This window comes from Physeter macrocephalus, unplaced genomic scaffold (genome assembly GCF_002837175.3).
Source record: "Physeter macrocephalus isolate SW-GA unplaced genomic scaffold, ASM283717v5 random_636, whole genome shotgun sequence".
NCBI classification, from domain to species: Eukaryota; Metazoa; Chordata; class Mammalia; order Artiodactyla; family Physeteridae; genus Physeter; species Physeter macrocephalus.
This window is the reverse complement of record NW_021145838.1, coordinates 1255-22644: the sequence shown is the minus strand read 5'-3', so window position 1 is coordinate 22644 and position 21390 is coordinate 1255. Positions and strand designations below refer to the sequence as shown.

Below are 21390 nucleotides of genomic sequence, written 5' to 3'. Positions count from 1 at the left end.
TTGACTTTTAAATGATTATTAGTACAGTATCAGTACACCAAGTAGTGACATGTAACAAGTTCTTGAATTCTATCATCTAGTAATTTTAAATAAGAGAAACCAAAAGCAGCCCAATACCTGTACCCATTGTTCTAACTCTTAGCCGGAAAGGACTATTTTAAGGCCGGCTGTTCACATAGGTTACAAGTAACTATTTACTACTTTTTCATAGATAAAGCCCCTGACCTTCAAGAAAGATTTAGGGAAAAAAAATATTTAATCCCTTTCTTTCTTAAGAAAATTGTTATTTTTAAAACTATATCTAAGGTCATAGGAAGGAACCTTCATGATCTAACTTTTGAACAAGTAGAGTTGCAACATAAAGCTATGACTTAAAATTAAAAAAAAACTATATCTAAGAAAGAAAAAGTCAGTGTTCATAATATACCACTTGAGCGAAAAGGCATAGGAAAACAGACAACATATACCCATTAAGTTTCTAAGAAATATGAGGTAAAAAGATAAAATCTTTGGATAGGCTATAAGTTTGTACAAAGAAGCTATGATTGCTATTCTGCAAAAAGTGAAGGGACCTATTATATAACATACAGAAATAATTTAATGCCTTTTCACAAGAATATAACCCAAGCCTTGTTAAAGCCTCATATTCTATGAAGGCATCTAAAATGCCAATCCATGGCACAGCGCTTTTGCTCTTCCCCTATCCATTTATGCGGTAATTCTCGTGGATTTCTGGCCGGATGTCACAGACAAAGGCCAAGAGGTTGTCCAGGACTTCCTCCCTATTCTGCCGGAAGTAGGTCTGAAGGATGGTCATCTTCTCCTGGGTGTCCTTCTCCACTTCAGTGCTGCAACTGCCGTGGGATCCCAGAGCCTGGAGTCGGGGAGCAAGGACAGACGGAGTGTCAGGACGATGCTCTGGCTGGGCAGGAACAACATTTAATAAGCAGCTTTCTGACTTTTGAAGAAACCCGGTCTCACAACGAATATAAATAATCAGCAGCGTGACTGAAGAGCGTGAGAGAAGTCAGGGTTCCCGCGGTTATTGAGAGAAGTTGATACAATCACTTGGGTGGCCAACCTTTCAACATCTATCAAAAGGTAAACAAACTGCAGAGCATTTCCACTGCCAGGAAATTATCCTGGAGAATGACACAGCCACATCCCTCTACAGTCTCATGTGCAACCTTAACCAGAGACTGGAATGAGCCTAAAGACCTAACAACTGAGGCCTGGTGGTTAGTAATACGTCTCCTTGTGTGGTTTTAAAGGGCGTAGATACATGGTGGTGTTTTTTTTTTTTTTAAAAAAAAAAAGCTCTTAAAAAATAAACACAAGGGCAATACAATTTAGGAGGAATATACAGTTTCAGTTTCACCATTACTGGTTAATGTTTTAGCTTGTAAGTTCAACAGTGGTTTCACCAGTATTAAGAATACGTGAGGGCTTCCCTGGTGGCACAGTGGTTAAGAGTTAAGAGTCCGCCTGCCGATGCAGGGGACGCGGGTTCGTGCCCCGGTCCGGGAAGATCCCACATGCCGCGGAGCGGCTGGGCCCGTGAGCCATGGCCACTGAGTCTGCGCGTCCGGAGCCTGTGCTCCGTGGCGGGAGAGGCCACAACAGTGAGAGGCCCGGGTACCGCAAACAAACAAACAAACAAAAAGAATACGTGACATCTGTTCTTTCAAATAGAAATATTCTACAAGAATACACAAGAAACTGTTAACAGTGGTTATCTCTAAAGAGGACTGTGGGTCTGGGTGAGAGGGAAATTATCCCCTCATTGTTGCCCTGTTTTACTGCTTGAAGTTTTTAGTACATGGCTCTCTCACCTCTTCAGTTTCCATTTACAACTTAACACACGCTGATGGACAAAATTTCTTTTACTGTCCACTGTCTTCTCATTGTTAACTGTTATGCCTACTTTATTAGAATGTAAGCTATCAGGTTCTTAAGGTATCGCTTTTTTGTGCCTGACTCTTTTCATCACCTAAACTGCTGTCGCCTCATTATGAAGGTTTACTACTATATCCCTTCACATTTGTGTAACACATCAGTTTACAGAGCATTCTGTCATGTGACCTGTTACCTATTCCTCCATAACCTATGAGGAGGCTATCACTCCCCTTTCTACAGTTGAGGAAACCAGGGCTCAAAGAGGTCCAAGTGAACTGGCAAAGATTCAAACAGAGGGCTCTTCATACTATCACTGTTCATATTACAGGAATACCCTGGAGCATTTCATAATGGTTGGCTCAGCTGCTACCTCCATTCTCTGATGATGTAAACTATATGCCAAGCCCCAAGCCCCAGAATTTGTTTCAAAAGTGAAGAGGTTACAATGAAACACTGCTAGAAAAATTCAGAGCTCATGCTTACAGTGCAACACCGAGGCTGTCTCTATAAGCAACTGCAGCATGATATAAAAATAAGATGACAAGATGGCTGCCCTGTCCAGAGTATTTCTACACTGTCTTATGGGCAGTCGGACAACTTACAGCACCAATCTGCCCTGGTTCACGAATCAGAGACCTATTTTAAGTCTGAATAGTACTGTCATTGCCCAGTGCAAAGATGAACGAAACTGTTCCTACTTAATGCTAACAGGGAGGCATGAGCCTTTAATCACTGCACTTGGACCTGGGAGGGTGTGTACCTGGAACTAGTGGAGGCCACAATGCATCAATAGAACTAGAGAATGAAAACCACAAAGCCAAAGGCAGAGACGAGAGATGGAAACAGTCTTGAGAGAATTATTTAAGCTCCTAGATCAAAATAACCTTAGCCTTTACCTGGGCTTCCAATCATATAGGTCAATAAATTCCATTTTGCTTAAACCAGTTTGAACTGTTTTCCGCTGCCTGTATCCAAGAGTCCTGATAGAGGTTCTTTTCTCTACGAAGCCTCCTCCATCCTTTCCCTTTTCCAGAATTTTCCCTACTTTCTCTGTACTTTCTGTATCTGTTTTTGTACTATTATTATATGCATCTTACACATTGTGGTCTAGCCTATACTACTGATAAGTGACTATACTAAAGTGGGGCTCCATGTGATTTAGGTTTATGACCATTACAGTCCTCTTCAGTTGTCGGTTTGCATGACTTACATTTTATTACTAAGTGTCCCTGACCACCAGACATTTTATTACTAAGTGTCCCTGACCACCAGACTGTACACTAAACTCCATGAGGGCCATGTCTGTTTCTGTTCACAGCTAATCCTCTAGCATCTGGCACACATTAACTGTTCAAAAGATATTTAATAATATCTATATTCAATATATAAGTAACTTATCTCTATAAAATTATCTATATTTAATATCTAATTATATCTATTAATAATTCAATAATTTAACTGAATAAATGAAGACTAGGATTCAAATGTTAGTTAAAAATTAATCACTTTAAGAGATTCAGCCTAAGCATCCAATAACCAAATTTTCAAATTTCTACCAGAATCAGAATCACTGAGCTATGCTGGATATTTTGAGAGCCTAAAGGGAAAAGGAGGAGAAGGAAGCCTCAGGAAGCCTCAGGAAACCAAGGCAGTAATGAAAATAAACTGAGCCCACCGCAGCTTCCTTGGCCTTGAACTCCTTCTCCCTCTGCAGGCGGTACTGTTCAATTTCAGCCTGGGCTTCTTCTTTGGCCTGCTTCAGCCTCCGGTTCTTTCCTGTTTCAAAGGAAGTGGTTAAGAGACAAGCAGAAGAGGAAGCAGAGACTGAGATGGTAAATTCTAATTAACAAAGACAAAAGTTTAAAGATATAGTCTCGAGAGACATGCATGGGGAAGAGGGAGAGAGGGAATTCAGAACTAACTAATAGTACAAGCTCCTGCCTCCTGTATTTAACAAGACTGTACTTAAGAAGGAAGTGACTAGATAAAAAGGACCGCCTTCTATACCTACAGACCGTAAAAAATGATGCAAAAAATTTTGGAATGTGTCAGAATATTCTCTCAATCTCAACTACTAAGAACCAACATAAAATGGGCGACATTAGCCATCTGGGGAATTCTTTCTCTTCCTGAGAAGTAAACACCTAAGTATGCTGCTGATTATAACTGGAGCTCAGCTTAGAAGCTTAGCAGGGAGGCTAATACACTCCCAAGGGACATCAACCTAAACTGTAACTAATGAAACAGATGATGTAATATTGGAAACTAAAACCCATGCCTGTGCACAAGGAAATAAGTAAAAGTGGTTCTGGGAAGGAATTCTGAATGGGGAGCACTGGACATAAGACTGCACAAGCATCTAAGAAGTGAGGAGACACAGGGGCTCTGGTTTTTAGAAGAGCATAGTTTAACATAAAGCTGGAAAAATTCTCTAGGTTCTATCAGAGGCTTTATGAAAACAGACCACAAGATCAACCAACAAGTTTCCCTGTTCACCAAACTTCTAAGACACCCAAATGGGATGATGGGGGAGGGGGGCAGGTCCTAGACAATCAATTGAGGATTTATTTAATTCAGAGTAAAAGACATCCTGCATCTAAAAGCAAGCTGTTATAATTCATTGTATAGCAACTGCCGAAATCCCAGTCAGCCCATGTAGATGAATGAAACTGAATTTAACCTTCCACCTCCTGAATAACAACAAGATTTTGAACTGGTGATGACCCCATGACATCAATCCTCCATGAGGCTAGTCTAAAACAATCAATAGGTTTCTAAGCCCCACAAGGACTATTTCTCCAAGTACATATTTACTCCAGTACTATTTAGTGCCTACTATTTAGGGTCTGCTGGAGCCAACTTCTATCCAAATGTCCCATATGCTGTCCTCCTCATCTGCTATATATTCAAGGCCATATTCCAAAGCCAAGGTTCTTTTCCAAACCAACAAATTTTAACATAGCCTGAACATTATGCAGTAGCTCCACATAATTTCACAATACCACTGTCCTGATCACTCCCAACAACTATGGCTCCCTGAATTAATTACTTAAGGTAAACCATTCTCCACCTGTCAGCAAACATCTTCAAAGTTCAATTTTGATTGGCTTCTCTGAAAACCTAAAAATATCTGAGGAGGAAATCATTTATTTTAAATCTTGTTTTTTCGTGGGCCTTACATGTGGAGGCTAGCATTTTGTTTCACTCCCAATGACAAACCACATACAAAATTTTTAAAGTTTATGGTCCAAGCAATGATTTCATGAAAAACTGGGGTTGTACCATTTTACCACATCATGCACTGCCTCTTCCCAATTCCTAACTGGGTGTGTCAACCATAATTACAGGTCAAGAAAGAGAGTAACTTCTTCAAATTATAGGTCTTCTCAATACTTCTGTTCCTAACCACTGCAAATTCTGAGATGTATATTAGCCATAAGCTCACTCCTTTAAAACAAGTTCTTTCAGTCACTATGTAATAGCTACCTGAGATATACAAGTCCCTGCACCAGGCCTGATGGGATAAAGGAAGATGTATAATATGACCACTACCTCCAAGGCACTCAGAATCATTCTTACCATATGCCAAGTACCTGTTCTTGCACTTCCCCCAAATATTCTCACATGCTTCCCAACAGATACAACTTCTGCTGCTGATGAGCCATCACAGGACAAACTCTGAGAAGTCATTCTGGAAATACTGCATCAAGGTCATGATCAGAAATACTCCGTGAGGAACACAGAACTTCCCAGTCACCAGAGCAAGAATAGAAGACTTGGTCCCATCTCCAGTTCCCTCAAAGAAAGCTTTTCCAATGAAATACAGAGTACCACACAACCCCTAACTGAGAAAGTAAAAGAGCCATGCTTGAAATCTACTTGGGTATGGGATAAGAGTATAAATCCTATTCGGGGGGAAAAAAACAGCAAGAAATTACTAAGATTAATAGTTTTTGGTATTTTACCCCAGCTACTTTGTTTCCCAGGGTATGGTCACACCATTTTTCTCTGAGCCTCATTTTTCCCATCTGTCAAATAGGAATAGAAACATCTATCTCACCAGATGGGAAAATGAAGATATAAAAGCTAAATTAGACATAGTCCCTATTCTCCAGCAGCTTAGTCTAGTGACTGAGCCATATAAAGAAACAGCTTACTGCACAGTGATGACGTTAATAGGTACTTGGGGAGGACTCCTAGCCTAGTCTGAGGGGAAAAGATGAAGTCAGGGAAGGCTTCCTGGAAGAACTACTGCCTAAATTTTGATATCTAAAGAAGCCTAAATGTTAGAGGATGAAGAGTAACCTAGGAAAAGCTCTTCCAATCAGGAACCAGCTGTGCAAAGGGTTGCAGGTGACATCAACCAAGGTGGCTTTGAGGAATCACTATGTCTGGAGCGAGTACCTAAAAGGGAGATTAGAGAAGAAGGCCACAGCCTGATGCAAAAGCACCTCCTACACCCTCTTAAGGAATTTAGGCTTTACTCTGCAAGGACTAAACGTTTGTTGACTATAGGGGCGGTGGGGAAGTCATATTTGCAATTGAGAGGTATGACTGACTGCAGTGAGGAGAACCAAATGGAAGAGAGGAGGAAGCCTCCCACTCACCAATCTAGATTCGATCCACCTGTTAAGTTCTTGAGCAACCTCACACTTCTCAACTCTAGCCCTCCTCTCACCTGCAATTAATCTACCCCAAATCTGCTTCCTTCACTGGGGCTTCGAACACCGCAATAAAGACCACAGGTGTCCCAGGTACTGTGTTTGGCACGTATTAACCGCATTGAAAAAACAAATGTAAGGAATTAACGAATTAGGCTACTACGGGAGCCTCAGAGAACTTGATGCCCTGGACTAAGATGCTGGCTGCAGGGATGGAGAAAAAGTGAAGAAATAAACCTTGGCAACTGACTAAACATGGCGAACGAGGGAGGGTCTGAGACGTGGCAAAAAGGACTGTTTCCAGACTGAGAAAAAGTGTAGATGGTGGCTCCCTACAGTGAGACGGAGGACCCGAAAGGAGTAAGTGCGAAGGGGGAGACCAACGCGTTCCGTTTGGATAATCCACTTTACACGCCCCCCAGACCCTAAGAAGGACGTCCACTTTGTCTCCACGCCCTATCTACTAGCCTACATCGCAGCTCTCAGGCGACCTACAAGACTTCCTGAGCCTCGGATCCAGAGAGCTGCGAGTCACACAAGTTCCCGCGGTTGTAACCAACCCCCCACCCCGCCCCCGGCCCCGTCAGCAGTTTTTCGGGCCTCACCCACCTACCACCTCCCGCGGCCTGCCCGCAACTCTTGGACTCGCGCCACACCTGGCTGCCCCAACCCCAAACTCACGCTTGCGGGCCTCGGACACCTTCTCGGCGGCCCGCTTCTCGGCCTGGAGCAGCTGCTGGATGCCCTGCGACTGACTGGCCATAGCTGCGGCGGCGTCTCCGAGACGCCCCACACAGGCCTAAACCGGCTCGCTCGCCCCTTCGGGTCAACTGACCTAGCCGCCCAAGATCTGCGCCTGCGCCTGCGCGCTCGCCGCCCCGCCCACCATCACGTGACCTCCGCAACGCCGCGTCAGCTGACTTCACTTGGCGTCTTGTGACTCGGAGGGGAAGAGGCGAGGTGAGGCGAGGCGGAGCGGGACGGGGGCGGGACGGGGGCGGGACGGGGGCGGGAGACCAGAGCGTCTTGACTGCGACTGCGCAGGATCTGCTGTTGCTGCCTTCCTTTCTCACACGCAACTCAAGGCCTTTGCAAGGTCTGTATTTTCTCTGGTTCCATCTTTGTGGCCGCTCTGCGACGTCGTTATTGCAGTAATCCCTCCCTTTACAGTAAGCTCACATCGAGATCCAGAGAGGAGGGGCCAAGTCAAAGCACTTTCCCCTATTTTGCCCACTGCTGTACTCCCGCCCCTTTCTGGAGTTTTCTTTGGCACTCGGAATATATTTGGGGACAGGCTAAAATTCTTGCCAGGCTCTTGGGTTGGAATCTGAATTGGGAATAGGGAGACTTGGGGTGAAGTCTGCCGCTAATCTGTGTGATTTGAGGAAGGGCATTTTCCCTTTCTTAACCGAAGTTCAGGAAAGGATTAGTGTTTTTCGTAAATATTTGATGAATGCCTGCTGCGACCCTAGACCGCTGTTGGTACTGAGGATACAGCAGAGAGCAAGACCAACAAGGTCCCTGGTGGAGCACGCAGTTCATGGGCAAAACCAGATTAAACTAAAGGGAAAATTACAAACTGTGGTAAAGTAATGAAGGAAAAACGCAGGTTGCTCTAAGAAGGAATAAGGAAGAGGAGGTGTGGAGGTGACTGTGAAGACCCTCCCAAAGAAGTGGTATTTTAAATGATATTAGAAGACTGAGAAGTTAGCCAGGAAAGGATAGTGGGAGACAGTGGGGGTGGAGCGTGATTAGGGGAAAAGGACATGCATATGTGGATTTGGGGGGAGCAACATAGCACAGAGAAGTCTCCCACCACAAATAGGGAGGTAGGAAGCCAGTGGTTGAGTTTACAATATGACAGGTAGTGTCCTAAACACTTGACAACTCCTTATGGTAACTTAGAAGAGTGTTATTAACCCCATTTTGTAGCTGACCAAACTGCAGCTCACAGAGGTTAAGTAACTTGCCCGAAGTCAAATCCCTGTTAACTGTGAGGTAAGGTGTATGAATCTAGCCAGGACTACAGAGTGGAATTTCTGACCCATTGTGCTCTGCTCTGAGAATCTTGTGGGCTGTGGAAAGGACCAGGTGATCTAGAATTCACCAAGCACGACGAGCATAGAATGATGCCAGAACTTTTAGATAGAAGTATCTCTGTACTTCAGAAGGAGCTGGATTCCTGCCTCAGGACATTTTCATTTGATGAGGTTAAGAGTGGGGTTGAAAAGGACGCTAAAATCAGAAACTCCTTTACCTATTTAAGAACTGTTACTTGACTGATCTCTGGAACTTTTAATTCCAGTTGATGATTTCTTGGGAAAATTTGTCATTTTGGGTATTTCAAGAAAACGTAATTCATTCAATCAGTCAACGGAGGACAATACACACTACTAAGGGTGTGATGAGGATCAAAAGAGCTGGGTATCACCTTCTAGAGAAATGGAAATAACAAAAATAAACAAATGGGACCTAATGAAACTTAAAAGCTTTTGCACAGCAAAGGAAACCATAAACAAGATGAAAAGACAACCCTCAGAATCACACCAGTTAGAATGGGCATCATCAGAAAATCTACAAACAACAAATGCTGGAGAGGGTGTGGAGAAAAGGGAACCCTCTTGCACTGTTGGTGGGAATGTAAATTGATACAGCCACTATGGAGAACAGTATGGAGGTTCCTTAAAAAACTAAAAATAGAACTGCCATATGACCCAGCAATCCCACTCCTGGGCATATACCCTGAGAAAACCATAATTCAGAAAGAGTCATGTACCACAATGTTCATTGCAGCTCTATTTACAATAGCCAGGACATGGAAGTAACCTAAGTGTCCATCAGCAGATGAATGGATAAAGAAGATGTGGCACGTATATACAATGGAACAGTACTCAGCCATAAAAAGAAACGAAACTGAGTTATTTGTAGTGAGGTGGATGGACCTAGAGTCTGTCATACAGAGTGAAGTAAGTCAGAAAGAGAACAACAATTACCATATGCTAACACATGTATACGGAATCTAAAAAAAAAAAAAAAAAAAGGATTCTGAAGAACCTAGGGGCAGGACAGGAATAAAGACAGATGTAGAGAATGGACTTGAGGACACAGGGAGGGAGAAGGGTAAGCTGGGACGAAGTGAGAGAGTGGCATGGACATATACACACTACCAAATGTAAAATAGATAGCGAGTGGGAAGCAGCCACATAGCACAGGGAGATCAGCTCTGTGCTTTGTGTCCACCTAGAGGGGTGGGTTGGGGAGGGTGGGAGGGGGACACAAGAGGGAGGAGATATGGGGATATATGTATATGTATAGCTGATTCACTTTGTTATACAGCAGAAACTAAAGCAATTATACTCCAATAAAGATGTTTAAAAAAAAAAGAGCTGGGTATATATCCAAAAACACTAATGCAAAAAGATAAACGCACCCCGATGTTTATAGCAACATTATTTACTATTGCCAAGATATGGAAACAGCCTAAATGCCCATCAACAGACGAATGGGTAAAGAAGATGTGGTATATATACAATGGAATACTACTCAACCATAAGAAAGAATGAAATTTTGCCACTGGCAGCAACATGGATGGATTTGGAGAGTACTGTGCTTAATGAAATAAGTCAGACAAAAAGACAAATACTGTGTGGTATTACTTATATGTCGAATCTAAAAAATAGAACGAACTAGTGAATATAACAAAAAAGAAACAGACTCACAGATATAGAGAACAAACTAGTGGTTACCATTGCGGGGGAGGGGCAAGGTAGGGGTAGGGGATTAAGAGCCACAAACTACTATGTAAAAAATAAGTTACAAAGATATATTGTACAACATAGGGAACATAGCTAATATTTTATAATAACTGTAAATCGAGTATAACCTTTAAAAATTGTGACTCACTATGTTGTATACCTGAAACATATAATATTGTACATCAACTCTACCTCCATTAAAAAATTAAAATTAAATATAAATATGGGACTTCCCTGGTGGTCCAGTGGTTAAGACCCCATGCTCCCAATGCAGGGGGCAGGGGTTCGATCCCTGATGGGGGAACTAAGATCCCACATGCCACATAGCAGGGCCAAAAAAAAATTAAATTAAATATAAATAAATAAGAGATAATAGTAACCCCAAAGTGGAAACAATTCAAATGCGTATCATCTGATGAGTGGATAAACAGAATGTGTCATTTCTTTACAATGAATGCTAGATGGTCATAAAAAGGAATGAAGTACTGGTACGTGCTGCAGGATGATTGGACCTTGATAACACTATGCGAAAGAATCCAGGCACAAAAAACCACGTACTGTACAGTTCCATTTATGTGAAATGTTCACAATAGACAAATCTATAGAGACAGAAAGTAGGTTGTGGTGTCGGGAAGGAAGAAAATTTCCCCGACCCTTCTAGGTTCTTCTGGCTGGTCTAAGAATTAAATTGACATGAGACAGATTTACAGGAGAAAGTCAAACAAAGCTTGATACATGTACGCATGGAGGGACTCAGGAAAACAGTAACTCACCAAAATGGCTGAAATCTTCACCTTAAATACTATCCTCAGCTGAAGACAAAAGAGGATATTTGGGGTAGGGGTTTGGGATTTCCAAGGGGAGGAAGGCAATTGACATAAGATGGAAAAGCAAATGCTCGGTGAATAAATGTTTGCTGGGCCATGTAGGGTCAATGGGACTCACAGTGGACTCTGGTCTCTTAAGTTTCCCCCAACACACTTAGCCCATATTCTTTGCAGACAACTTGTAACAGGTCCTCTATCTAAATTCTTCAGGCAGCTAAGGGGAAGGTCAAAGTTTCTTCCTGAGTCTTTTTTGGGCCTTGATCATTTTCAGTTCAAAATAATCTGCATGCTAAAGAGACATTTTGGGGCGGCAAATTTTGCTCTCCTACATTCCCATTCTTGACCCTTCTTTTAAGAAGTTTCACGGTCCAGAAGCTGAGTTGGTAAATTGTTCCATCTCATTAAACCAGTTCCTTTAGTCCTGACACTAGGTCAGTCCAGTTAAATTCATTTCATGAAGCAGTGATGCAAGTGGGCTCTCAAAGTTAGGTCTGTAAAGTGTAAGCAATCAGGTATTTAATAAGCATTTCTGTGGAGGCAAAAGAAAAACAAAGGTTAATGATTGGAGCAAATTATAAACCCAGTGTCTAAGTCCTGAGAGCTGCCAGTCAAGAAGATTTCTAAATGTCAGCATCTAAGCATCTTTTGCAGTTTAAAACGTCTCTGATGATATCATCAGGTATTCAGGTAAACTTTCTGAGTGGCCCACACAGCAACAGGCACCAAGATTGTCTAAACATGAACTGATGGATATGATTATAATTTTATGACTTTTTGTCTGAAATATTACTGGCTTTTTTCCAGACATAAGGAAACTTTTCCTCTTATGCCAACTATACCTTACAGCAATTTGGTAAATTATACCTTTGTAAGCAGAATTGAAACGTTTATCTTTTTCTCCCTACCTAATCCCTCTAGAATCTGGAAACTCTTAGGGAATATTCTTATTTTCAGGCAATATCATTATTTGCATAAGTTCAGTAAGAATCTGTTCTCCTTATAACAGGGCACAATTGGAAACATTGGTTATATTACCAGGGCTTTGACTGGAATGTCATATTTGAGAGAGACATGCACAGACTCAGATATGACCAGATAGCTTATTGGCAAGAGTCTCTTGACTTTCAGCTTCTTTCCATTCTCCTGCTAATAAATCGAATGTTTTTACTAGCATCTGTAAGTCTCATGAGAGGAAGCTGAGACACCAATCAGACTCCATAAGGCTTCCCAAACTGTTGTTGTTAGAATGCTTAAGGTTAGCTGTTATATTGTGTCCACCTTTTAATTTGCTCTTTTCACAGGTACCAATAAAACAGCTGTTTATGATGAGAGCTCTCTAAAAAATTTACCCATTTAGAAGTTTTTTCAATTTAAAGGATCCATCTTCTGGCCATTGACGAGTAGGGTCTTAATAACGACTCAAACCAATAAGACTCAAGAGGCATCTGCACGAGAGGGTGCAAAGGATGTGGCCCTTGCAAGGTCCAGAAAGGTCCAAAAATAGTCTTAGAAAGTGAAGACCTTGCAGACTTCCCTGGTGGCGCAGTGGATAAGACTCCACGCTCCCAATGCAGGGGGCCCGGATTCCATCCCTGGTCAGGGAAGTAGATCCCACATGCATGCTGCAACTAAGAGTTCACCTGCCACAACTGAGGAGGCCGCTTGCTGCAACTAAGACCTGGTGCAACCAAATAAATAAATAAATAATTTTTTTAAATGAAGAACTTTATTGCATCAATAATAAAGCAACAAAGGTTGACATGATGAAGGCCTCTTATGGACTGGGGGACCCCTTATGACAAACTCCCCTGAGAGGTGGCACAGCTGGACAAAGGCACTGCCAGGAATCCCAGTCTATTTGACTGGCTGCCAAATGCACACCAGTGTGTGCACCTTCCAGATGGCAGAGACCAGAGAGACTATTCCAATGGGTTTATAAGCCAAGTTCTCAAGATATAGAGCAAGACAAAAGGAACACCTAATCAGACCAGTGGCTTTCCTCCTTATAACAAAGGACACAAAAGACAGAAACAAAGAGAAACAGAGATCATCTCTGGGAAGAAAAGGATCAACAAACCAAGAGTACTCAATCGAATTTCAAACCAAGAGTTGCTGAGTCCAAGGAGCTAGCCCTACAAATATTTCTTCCTGCTAATCCAATTTTAGAAAAGAGGAAAACTCTTACCATTCTCATTTCCAACAAATCCTGCAGGCAGAGATCCAGGAGACTGACTGACATGGTAAGGGTTCTCACCTTCCGTCAGGTTTTGTCAGCTGTCCCAGGGTCTCTTAACTGCAACAGCTTTGGGGTGAATTGTGTCCAGTTGTTCATGCAAGTTCATGTGCCCAATGCACAGTGAGGCCAAACAAACTGAAACGTTGGAGTTTGGAGCAGAGAAAGGTTTACTGAAAGCCCACGAAAGGAGACATGGTGGCTCATGCCCTGAAAAGCCTCCAGCTCCCCGAAGGGTTTCAGCAAAGCATTTTTAAAGGCCAGGAGGCAGGGTGCGGGGATTCACAGGGTACGTGATCAGCTTGTGCACAGTTCTCTGATTGGCTGATGGTGAGGCAGCAGGGTGGTGTCACAGGGGTTAATATTGTCAATCCTTAGGCTCCAGGAGGCCTGGGGCTTCCATTTGGTGGTGGCGGGGAGGGGTTCACCACTGCAAAACAACTCAGGAAATGTGCATCAAATACTGTTACCTAGGTACTTCAGAGAGGAGCTAAAGCAGAGGACATGGGGGACTGCCTGTCCCAGGAAGGCCCCATAGGGTTCTGCTCGGTTACACAGTCACTAAAGCTACATCCTATCCTCATCGCGAGCTGTTACAGAGGAAGAGAATTTCCTCTACCCTTCTAGGTTCTTCTGGTTCGTCTAAGAATTAAATTGACATGAAACAAATTAACAGGAGAAGATCAAGCAAAACTTAAGAACATGTATACATGGAGAGACCCAGGAAAACTGAGTAACTCACCAAAATGGCTGAAAGGGACGGATTACCTCTCCTAATAGAAATACCTCTCTTGATAGAATAGTGTCAGGGAAAGGAAGAAATTTCCTTTACCCTTCTAGGTTCTTCTTGCTGGTCTAAGAATTAGGTTGACATGAGACAGAGTAACAGAAGAAAATCAAGCAAAAGTTTAATAACATATATACATGGGAGAGACCCAGGAAAACTGAGTAACTCACCAAAATGGCTGAAACCTTCACCTTAAATACCATCTTCAGCTGAAGCAAAAGAGGATAGTGGGGGTAGGGGTTTGGGACTTCAAAGGGGGAGGAAGGCAACTGACATGGAGATGGAAAAGCAAATGCTTGGTGAATAAATGTTTGCTGGGCCACGCTGAGTCAGTGGGACACAGAGTGGACTCTGGTCTCTGAAGAGTTTCCCCCATCATACCTAGCCCATAGTGCTTGCAGGCCCTCTATCTAAATTCTTCAGGCAGTTATGTGGAAGGTCAAAGTTTTTCCTGAGTCTTTGGGGCCTTCATTATTTTCAGTTCAAAATAATCTGCATGCTAAAGAGACATTTTGGGGTGGCAGGTTTTGCTGCCCTACAGTTGCTAATGGGGCTGGGGAAAGAGGGAATGAAGAGTGACTGCAGACTGGTACGGGGGTTTGGGGGATGATGGAAATGTCCTGGAATTAGATGGGGTGATGGTTGCACACTCTTGTGAATATACTTAAAACGCCAAATTGTACATTTTAAAAGGGCGAATGGTACAGTATGTGAATTATGTCACAGTAAAGCTGTTGCGAAAAGGGAGATGGTGGATGTGAAGATTTGCACAGTTTCTAGTCCACAGTAAGTGCCAGGAAATGGAAGCTGTTGTTTTTTGCTGGCTAGGGAGTAATTGTTTGATTTACAAATCCAGTTCTCCACTTAACAAAAGCCCTCACATCAGGGTTTCTCTAACAGCCAGCTTCCTTGAAGCATATAAATATCTACAAATTCCAGAATTTTTTTTCCTCGCAGCATTTCAAAAGTTTATTGTGTAAAGAGAGAAACACTAGACAATCTGTCCTCTGAAATATTCAGACTGGCTTGGGTTTTCTGATTATCTGAGTGGGTGTTTGTTGTCAGAACTTGGGTACCCTGGGGAGATGTCCCTCAATAACTAGGAAGTGAGGGTGAAGCAGTTGCCTCCAAGGGAAGCCTTCAAGTCTTGAGCCAACAGATCAGAACAAAGATTAGCAAAGTCATCTGAAGGGTACAGAGTTGATTCCAGGCCTCCTTTCCCTGATGAGGGAATGTATTAGCAAGTCTAGGAAAAGAATGTGCCCATTCTGAGGTGGGGCTGTTCAGACACAAGCCTGAAACAAGGTGAAGGAGCATCAGCCATCTTTCCAGGCCCCAGGTCAACAATGACTAAGGGAAGCGGGGTCTCTCATTGCTTGGGCTAAGGAAACTGAACAAGGTTCAAATCCCAGCCCTGTTATTTACTTGCTGGGTGACCTTCAGCAAAATTCTTAAACCTCTGTGAGCCTCAGGTTTTCATATGAAGTTAATAATAGTATAATAGGGTTATAATGAGGATTAAATTAGTTAATACATGTAATTAGTTTAGAATGTATTCACTACTCATAAGAACATAGCTATCTGTTCTGATTGTACATGGAAGCACGGAAGACAGAGTTAATTTTTACTTTTTACGTATTCTAGAAGACATTCAAATGAAGATAAGTAGTTTCAAATGGTTGGTAACCTTCTGTTGCTTGAGGGGTCTTCAGGGATTTTTAACAAAGGACCTGATCTGATTGTCAAGGAGGGGGTAACCAGCCAAGCTTGAGGCATTTATACTGCTTGGGGCTGAGGGCAGGGGGCGTGGAGAGCTTTTGAGGCAGAGAACACAACTTGAGCAAGAAGAGCTCTGAGGCAAGAGAGAACATGGAAGAGTCCAGAAAGAGCAGTGAGGCTGGAGTGCACAGAGGGAGGGGTAGAGGGTCTGAGACGAGGCCAGATCAGGCGGGCCCTGGAGGCCTTGCTAAGGACTTGGACCTTTATCTTAAAAGCAATGGGATGCCAGCAGAGTAGAGACAAGGATGCATTTGTCTTCTGAAAAGATTGCTCTTGCTGCATCTGTATGTATATGTATGAGGAGTTTTTGTTTTTATTTTTGAATTAAATGAGGCTTAATATGTAATCAAATATAATTAATTTTTATCCTTTTTTCACGATGTCGACAAGAAATAATCAATAGGCAATCTTGGAAAGAAATCGAAAATTTCCTTCAAGCCAACCTGAGAATTATAACCTAGGAGACAGTCTTTCAGGAAGCCCTGAGGACTGTTCCACCAGTTAGAGGTCAAAGCGCAGTTATAGGACTTCCCTGGCGGTCCAGTGGTTAAGACTCTGCGCTTCCACTGCAGGGGGCACAGGTTCGATCCCTGATGGGGGAACTAAGATCCCACGTGCCAAGTGATGCAGCCAAAAAATTAAAAAATAATAATAAATTTTTTTTAAAACACACATATATTTTTTGAGAAAAGGGGTTATATATTAAATGATGTTTACACAATCCACATCTGCATGTACAAAGCGAGTAGTGGGTCATTGTGACCCTTTACAAGATTAAGAAGTAAGACTATCTCCTAAGAAGTTATGGAGTAAGTGGGTCATCATGACCCTTTAGAAGATCAAGAAGGAAGGTATCTTCTAAGAAGGTCTGATTAATGCACCTGCACAATATACACTAAAGGGGAGGGAGGAGGCCAAACAGGCAGAGAAACATTTTATGTTTAAATTTTTCTTGTCTTGCCATAAAATATGAATTTTATTTCATCAGTGAGATTGACAATGTTCAATTTTATGAGTCCTGTGCTCCTGGAAAACAGCAGCAAACCCCCTTAACCTTCGTTTTCTAAAATCCCCCACGCTTTTGTGTTTCTGGAAATAACTTACCTGAAAGAACCACTCTTCCCCAAGTAATTTAGAAAAGACTCCCTGTCACCAGTTGTCACGACTCTTACAAATTCACATATGACTCCCTTGTTTATCTGTGGCAAGACCAAACACAGATGACCCTTCTTTGTCTCCTGAGTGATTAAGAGTAGAATGGTTTATCCCTCTGAAACTAGCCAGACACAAAGATAAACACTTCCTAATCGGCTGATTGAGACTTCTTCTGATTGCAGAACAATTCCACCTCTACATCCCCCCACCTTGTAACTTATCTACTCCTTCCTATAAAAGTCTAAGATAAAGCCACTCTGACAAGACCCTTTGATCTTCACATTTGGATGGCTCTCCCTGTTGCAATAGCCTGAATAAAATCACCCCCTTAATTCTCCTGTGCGTTTTGTCTTTGACAATCTCTTACAGACAAATACATTCATAAGCCAGAACTCCTTGGTGTGGAAACTATGATCTTGGCCCTTATGTGCCATGTAGCAGGATGGATTCAAGCCAATTGAACACATCATTCATTGAGCATCTTCTATGTGCAAAGCACTTTGTGAGACACCGGACTGTGGGATGAATAAACCTGCCAGGAACAAAATACTATTACCTTCTAGGTAAATTATCATCATCACAACTTTCTTCGAGCCCGTACAACAACCTTTTGAAAAAGATCTCCCCATGTAGATATTATTGTCTCTGTTATCTTAGCCTCAGTTTTCTCTTCTGTAAAATGAAAATAATAGTGCCTACGCTGCAGGGATTTGAGAGGAATTAGTGAGTTAATGCATGAAATGTTAGCCTGTTATTATTACAGACTCTGTTGGAAAAAACAGTTTGGTCTTCTCAATGCAGTGAGAGGCCGTTGTCTACGAGAAGAATCTAGATCACGCTCAGTGTCTGCCACTCTCTTAGCTCACTCATGAACCAAGTGGCCGGAGGCAGAACCTTGCAAGAAGGTCACCTTGCTTTTGCTCCTATGACCCCTGCCACCCTGGTGTAGCAGAAGCTGTCACTGTCACACCCAATTCCCTGTGGCCTTTTAATGGGCTCCAGCCCATTGCCAGCTGCCAGTATCTGCTTCTCTCAGCCTGAAGGCTCTTTTGGTTTTTTTTCTCCCCAGAATCGAGGAAGGTTGTTCTTCCCAGGTACAGATCCAGCTGAAAGTGACCAGGGGCACTCTCCAAGGAGCAGTCCTCAACCAGTGACACTAGGGAGTTGGTGTTAAATATCTCTGTTCCCTCAACTTTTGGGTGGGAAAATTCTGAGACATATGTTTAGTGCTAGGTTTTCCCCAGGGAATTAACTCTACTCTCTACTGGCTTAATAACGCACTGCCCCTTTCTTGGGTCACTTCTGCACTTCCTGCACCTTCCACATAAACGCTTGTGCTCAAGTCCATGATTCAGGGTCTGCTTCCCAGAGAAGCCACACGTACCACCAGGCTCAACTGATGAGACAAAGATTAAGCCTTAATCCAAGACAGCCCCCCATGGTGGGCCAGAACTCCACTCTGTGCATGATTATGATTAAACAAAGCAACCTGATTCTTTTTCTCAGGGAGCAGAGAAGAAAGAAACTAAAGTGAGACAAAGAAAAAAGCAACAGATGAGTTGGATCCTGGCACCCCCATTGATGTGCTTCCCCGGGCATGTGTATATCTCTGTGCAGTTTTGTTTTGTTTTGGCCTCACCACATGGCTTGCAGGATCTCAGTTCCCTGACCAGGGATTGAACGTGGGCCATGGCAGTGAAAGCTCAAAATCCTAACCACAAGGCAACCAAGGAACTCCTTCCATGCAGTTTTATAAAAACTTCCACCACTGAGTCAACCTAAGCACAGTCTTAAAAAGTCCAACTCACAGAGGCTTCAGGATGAGACTTGAGTTCAGATCAGTTCTGTGTGGTCTTCAGCAAATACAGCTTAGCGCTTCTGAGCCTCAGTTTCCCCAGTTCTAAGCGGGAAAAGACTAACCACCTCATAGGAATTTGTAAGGATTAAATAAAGGAATATGTGCTCGACAACCTGGGACATAGTTTGTGATCAGTAAATGTAGCTCGGTCCCTTACCTGAGATCATCTACAGGTACTAGCATCTACAAAAAGTTCCTGTCTTTTGGTCACCATGGCGAGCCTAGGAAACCTCATAAATTTCCTCTAATGAAGCTGAGACATTTTCATTTTTCCCTGCTGTGCTTGTCTGTGTCTTGCATAGATTAAAAACTCCCAGAGGAGTCATTTTAGAGTATGTGGTCTGACCATTTACAATCCACATCATCTACTGTGATACGGGCAAAAACCATCAAACAGGAAAAATCAAAAAAGTTCAATTCAGTCTTCCCTGAGCCCAAAGTTGCCTCTGTATTTTTGGTGGCTTAGGGAACATCTAGACGGTAAGACTGAGAACAATTGTTGGTTGGCTTTGGAAGGAAGAGCAGCCTTCAGCCAGTTGGTGTAATTTGAGAGACCACCAAGTAAGACGCCCTGCTCCACTGACTTTTATCCTACCTTCCCTTCAGGTTTGTAATTCATTTCGATTCCTCCTGAGTACCTGATCCCACCGGGTCCTGAGCTAAGCCTGAGGGTCTCAGATAAGCATCTGGCCCAGGACCTACCCTGAGGAGCTCACCGTCAGTAACATCATTTTCCTCCTTTGTGAAATGAAGGCATTGGACTAAGTGATTTTTAAATCCATTCTGACGTTGAAATTGTATGATTTTTAAGAACACGAGGTCAAGTCTAGGAGGAAGCCCTGTGAAGAAAGGCTTTGCTTGGAGATAAAGATAAGGATGGGAGATGACTGAAATGTCGTAGATTTTGCAAAGGCTCCAAAATGTTACCAAAATACGAACCCAGCATCTCTCTTTCCATGAGTCTAAAAGGACTGTCACATAACTGGGACCCTGTCACATGGATAAGCTGTGTCCATCTCTGAGATTCAGAATGTCTGGGCCGGACCTCTACAGTCAGTTCTGTTTTAATGCTTGTTTTGTAGATGTGAATTTGTCCCAATGCAATTGATACATCAGAGAATAACTTGGGTGTAATGCAAATTTTAATTTCATCCACAAGAAACACTAGGTGAAAGAAGAAAACAGCACCCTTCTGACCCAACTTTGCAGTGGCAAATAAAAAACAAATCTGGACGGAGGCAAGGAGAGACTTTATTTGAAGGGTTTATTGCAAGGAGGGGAAGGGGACAAGATACAGTTGCGATGGGGAGAAACGTCCACCATAAGATCTGCACCCTCTCAAGTTTTAGGCCAGGAGGTTCTTTTATGGAGAGAAGTAATCAAAGCCAGAAAGAACCAGCTGTGGAGAGAAGGATGCGAGTCTGGTATGATGGATGGGACAGAGTAACTCAGAGAGTGTCAGCCCACTCAGGAGGCCCCGGGAGGGGGCGGGGCGTGCTGGATGTTGGCTCAGGTTCACGGTGGGCCAAAGCTCAGGGGCCTGGGGGAAGGAGAGAGAGTCTTAAACCAAAGTTTGGCTGACAGGAATTTTGTTCTGATTGATCAGTGGGACAAAACAATTCAGCTACTTATTTACAAGGTGAAGAATGGGAATTTGCAAGCTGTGCGTCCGGCCTTGTCTTAGGTTAATAAGGGGGTCATCCAGAGTCTTATCTGAGTCACATGGGAAATGTGGGATTTTTGGGTTTTGGGGGGGGTTTTCCTTGTCTGTTTCTGGAACACAAAAAGGTGAGGCGGATTCTTTAGCCATCGCTGTTTTCCAGGATTACAGGACTCCAGTTAAATTCAGCATTGTCACTGGGAATATGCAAACATGCACACACACGGGCACTTCAGACACCCGCAGCTGCCTCGTTTCCCCACCTGTGTTATGAGGCACACCTACCCCCATCTGGTGTCACAGCTGGCTCTCAGATTTCAGATAAGTTTCTCCCACCATTTCACCGTAACTCACAAGCTGTAACCCCTCCCCAACTTCCACAAGCAAACTTCAGTTCTTTCTCAAGGAAAGGTGCCATATTTATAGCGGTGGTTATGTATTTCTTAACCATTTAATATGTGTAAGACTACGGCACTATTTTTATTAGGTTCCTACCTTTTTTTAAACATGCGTCACTGAAAACATTTTCCAGGGTTGTGCCCTTAGCCCATTTTCCCCATAAGCCCTGTGGTTTGTAATTGCACGGTGTGACACAGCACAGTGATTCTCAGCAGCACGTAGTACAGTCATGTGATAGCAGAGCCGACTGTACTGGCTATAGGATGAGGAGCCTCTTTGGAGAGGAAGTACGTGCGGCGACGACCCCATACTAGTGCAGGACCACTGGTCTCTGCGGTGTGTGTTCTGCAGGGTTATGCTCCATGGCGCCATGAAGGTTT

At 43.0% G+C, this 21390-nt stretch overlaps 1 protein-coding gene across 1 annotated transcript; it reads right to left on the bottom strand.

Moving 5' to 3' along the window:
• Positions 1-7411, bottom strand: LOC102997022 (V-type proton ATPase subunit G 1). The gene is made up of 3 exons (XM_007109467.3): positions 7239-7411; positions 3572-3672; positions 1-874 (listed from the first exon to the last, which is right to left on the bottom strand). The coding sequence occupies exons 1-3, from the start codon at positions 7318-7320 to the stop codon at positions 701-703; spliced, it is 357 nt and encodes a 118-aa protein (XP_007109529.1). The 5' UTR covers positions 7321-7411; the 3' UTR covers positions 1-700.
• Between the last annotated feature and the right edge of the window lie 13979 nt (positions 7412-21390).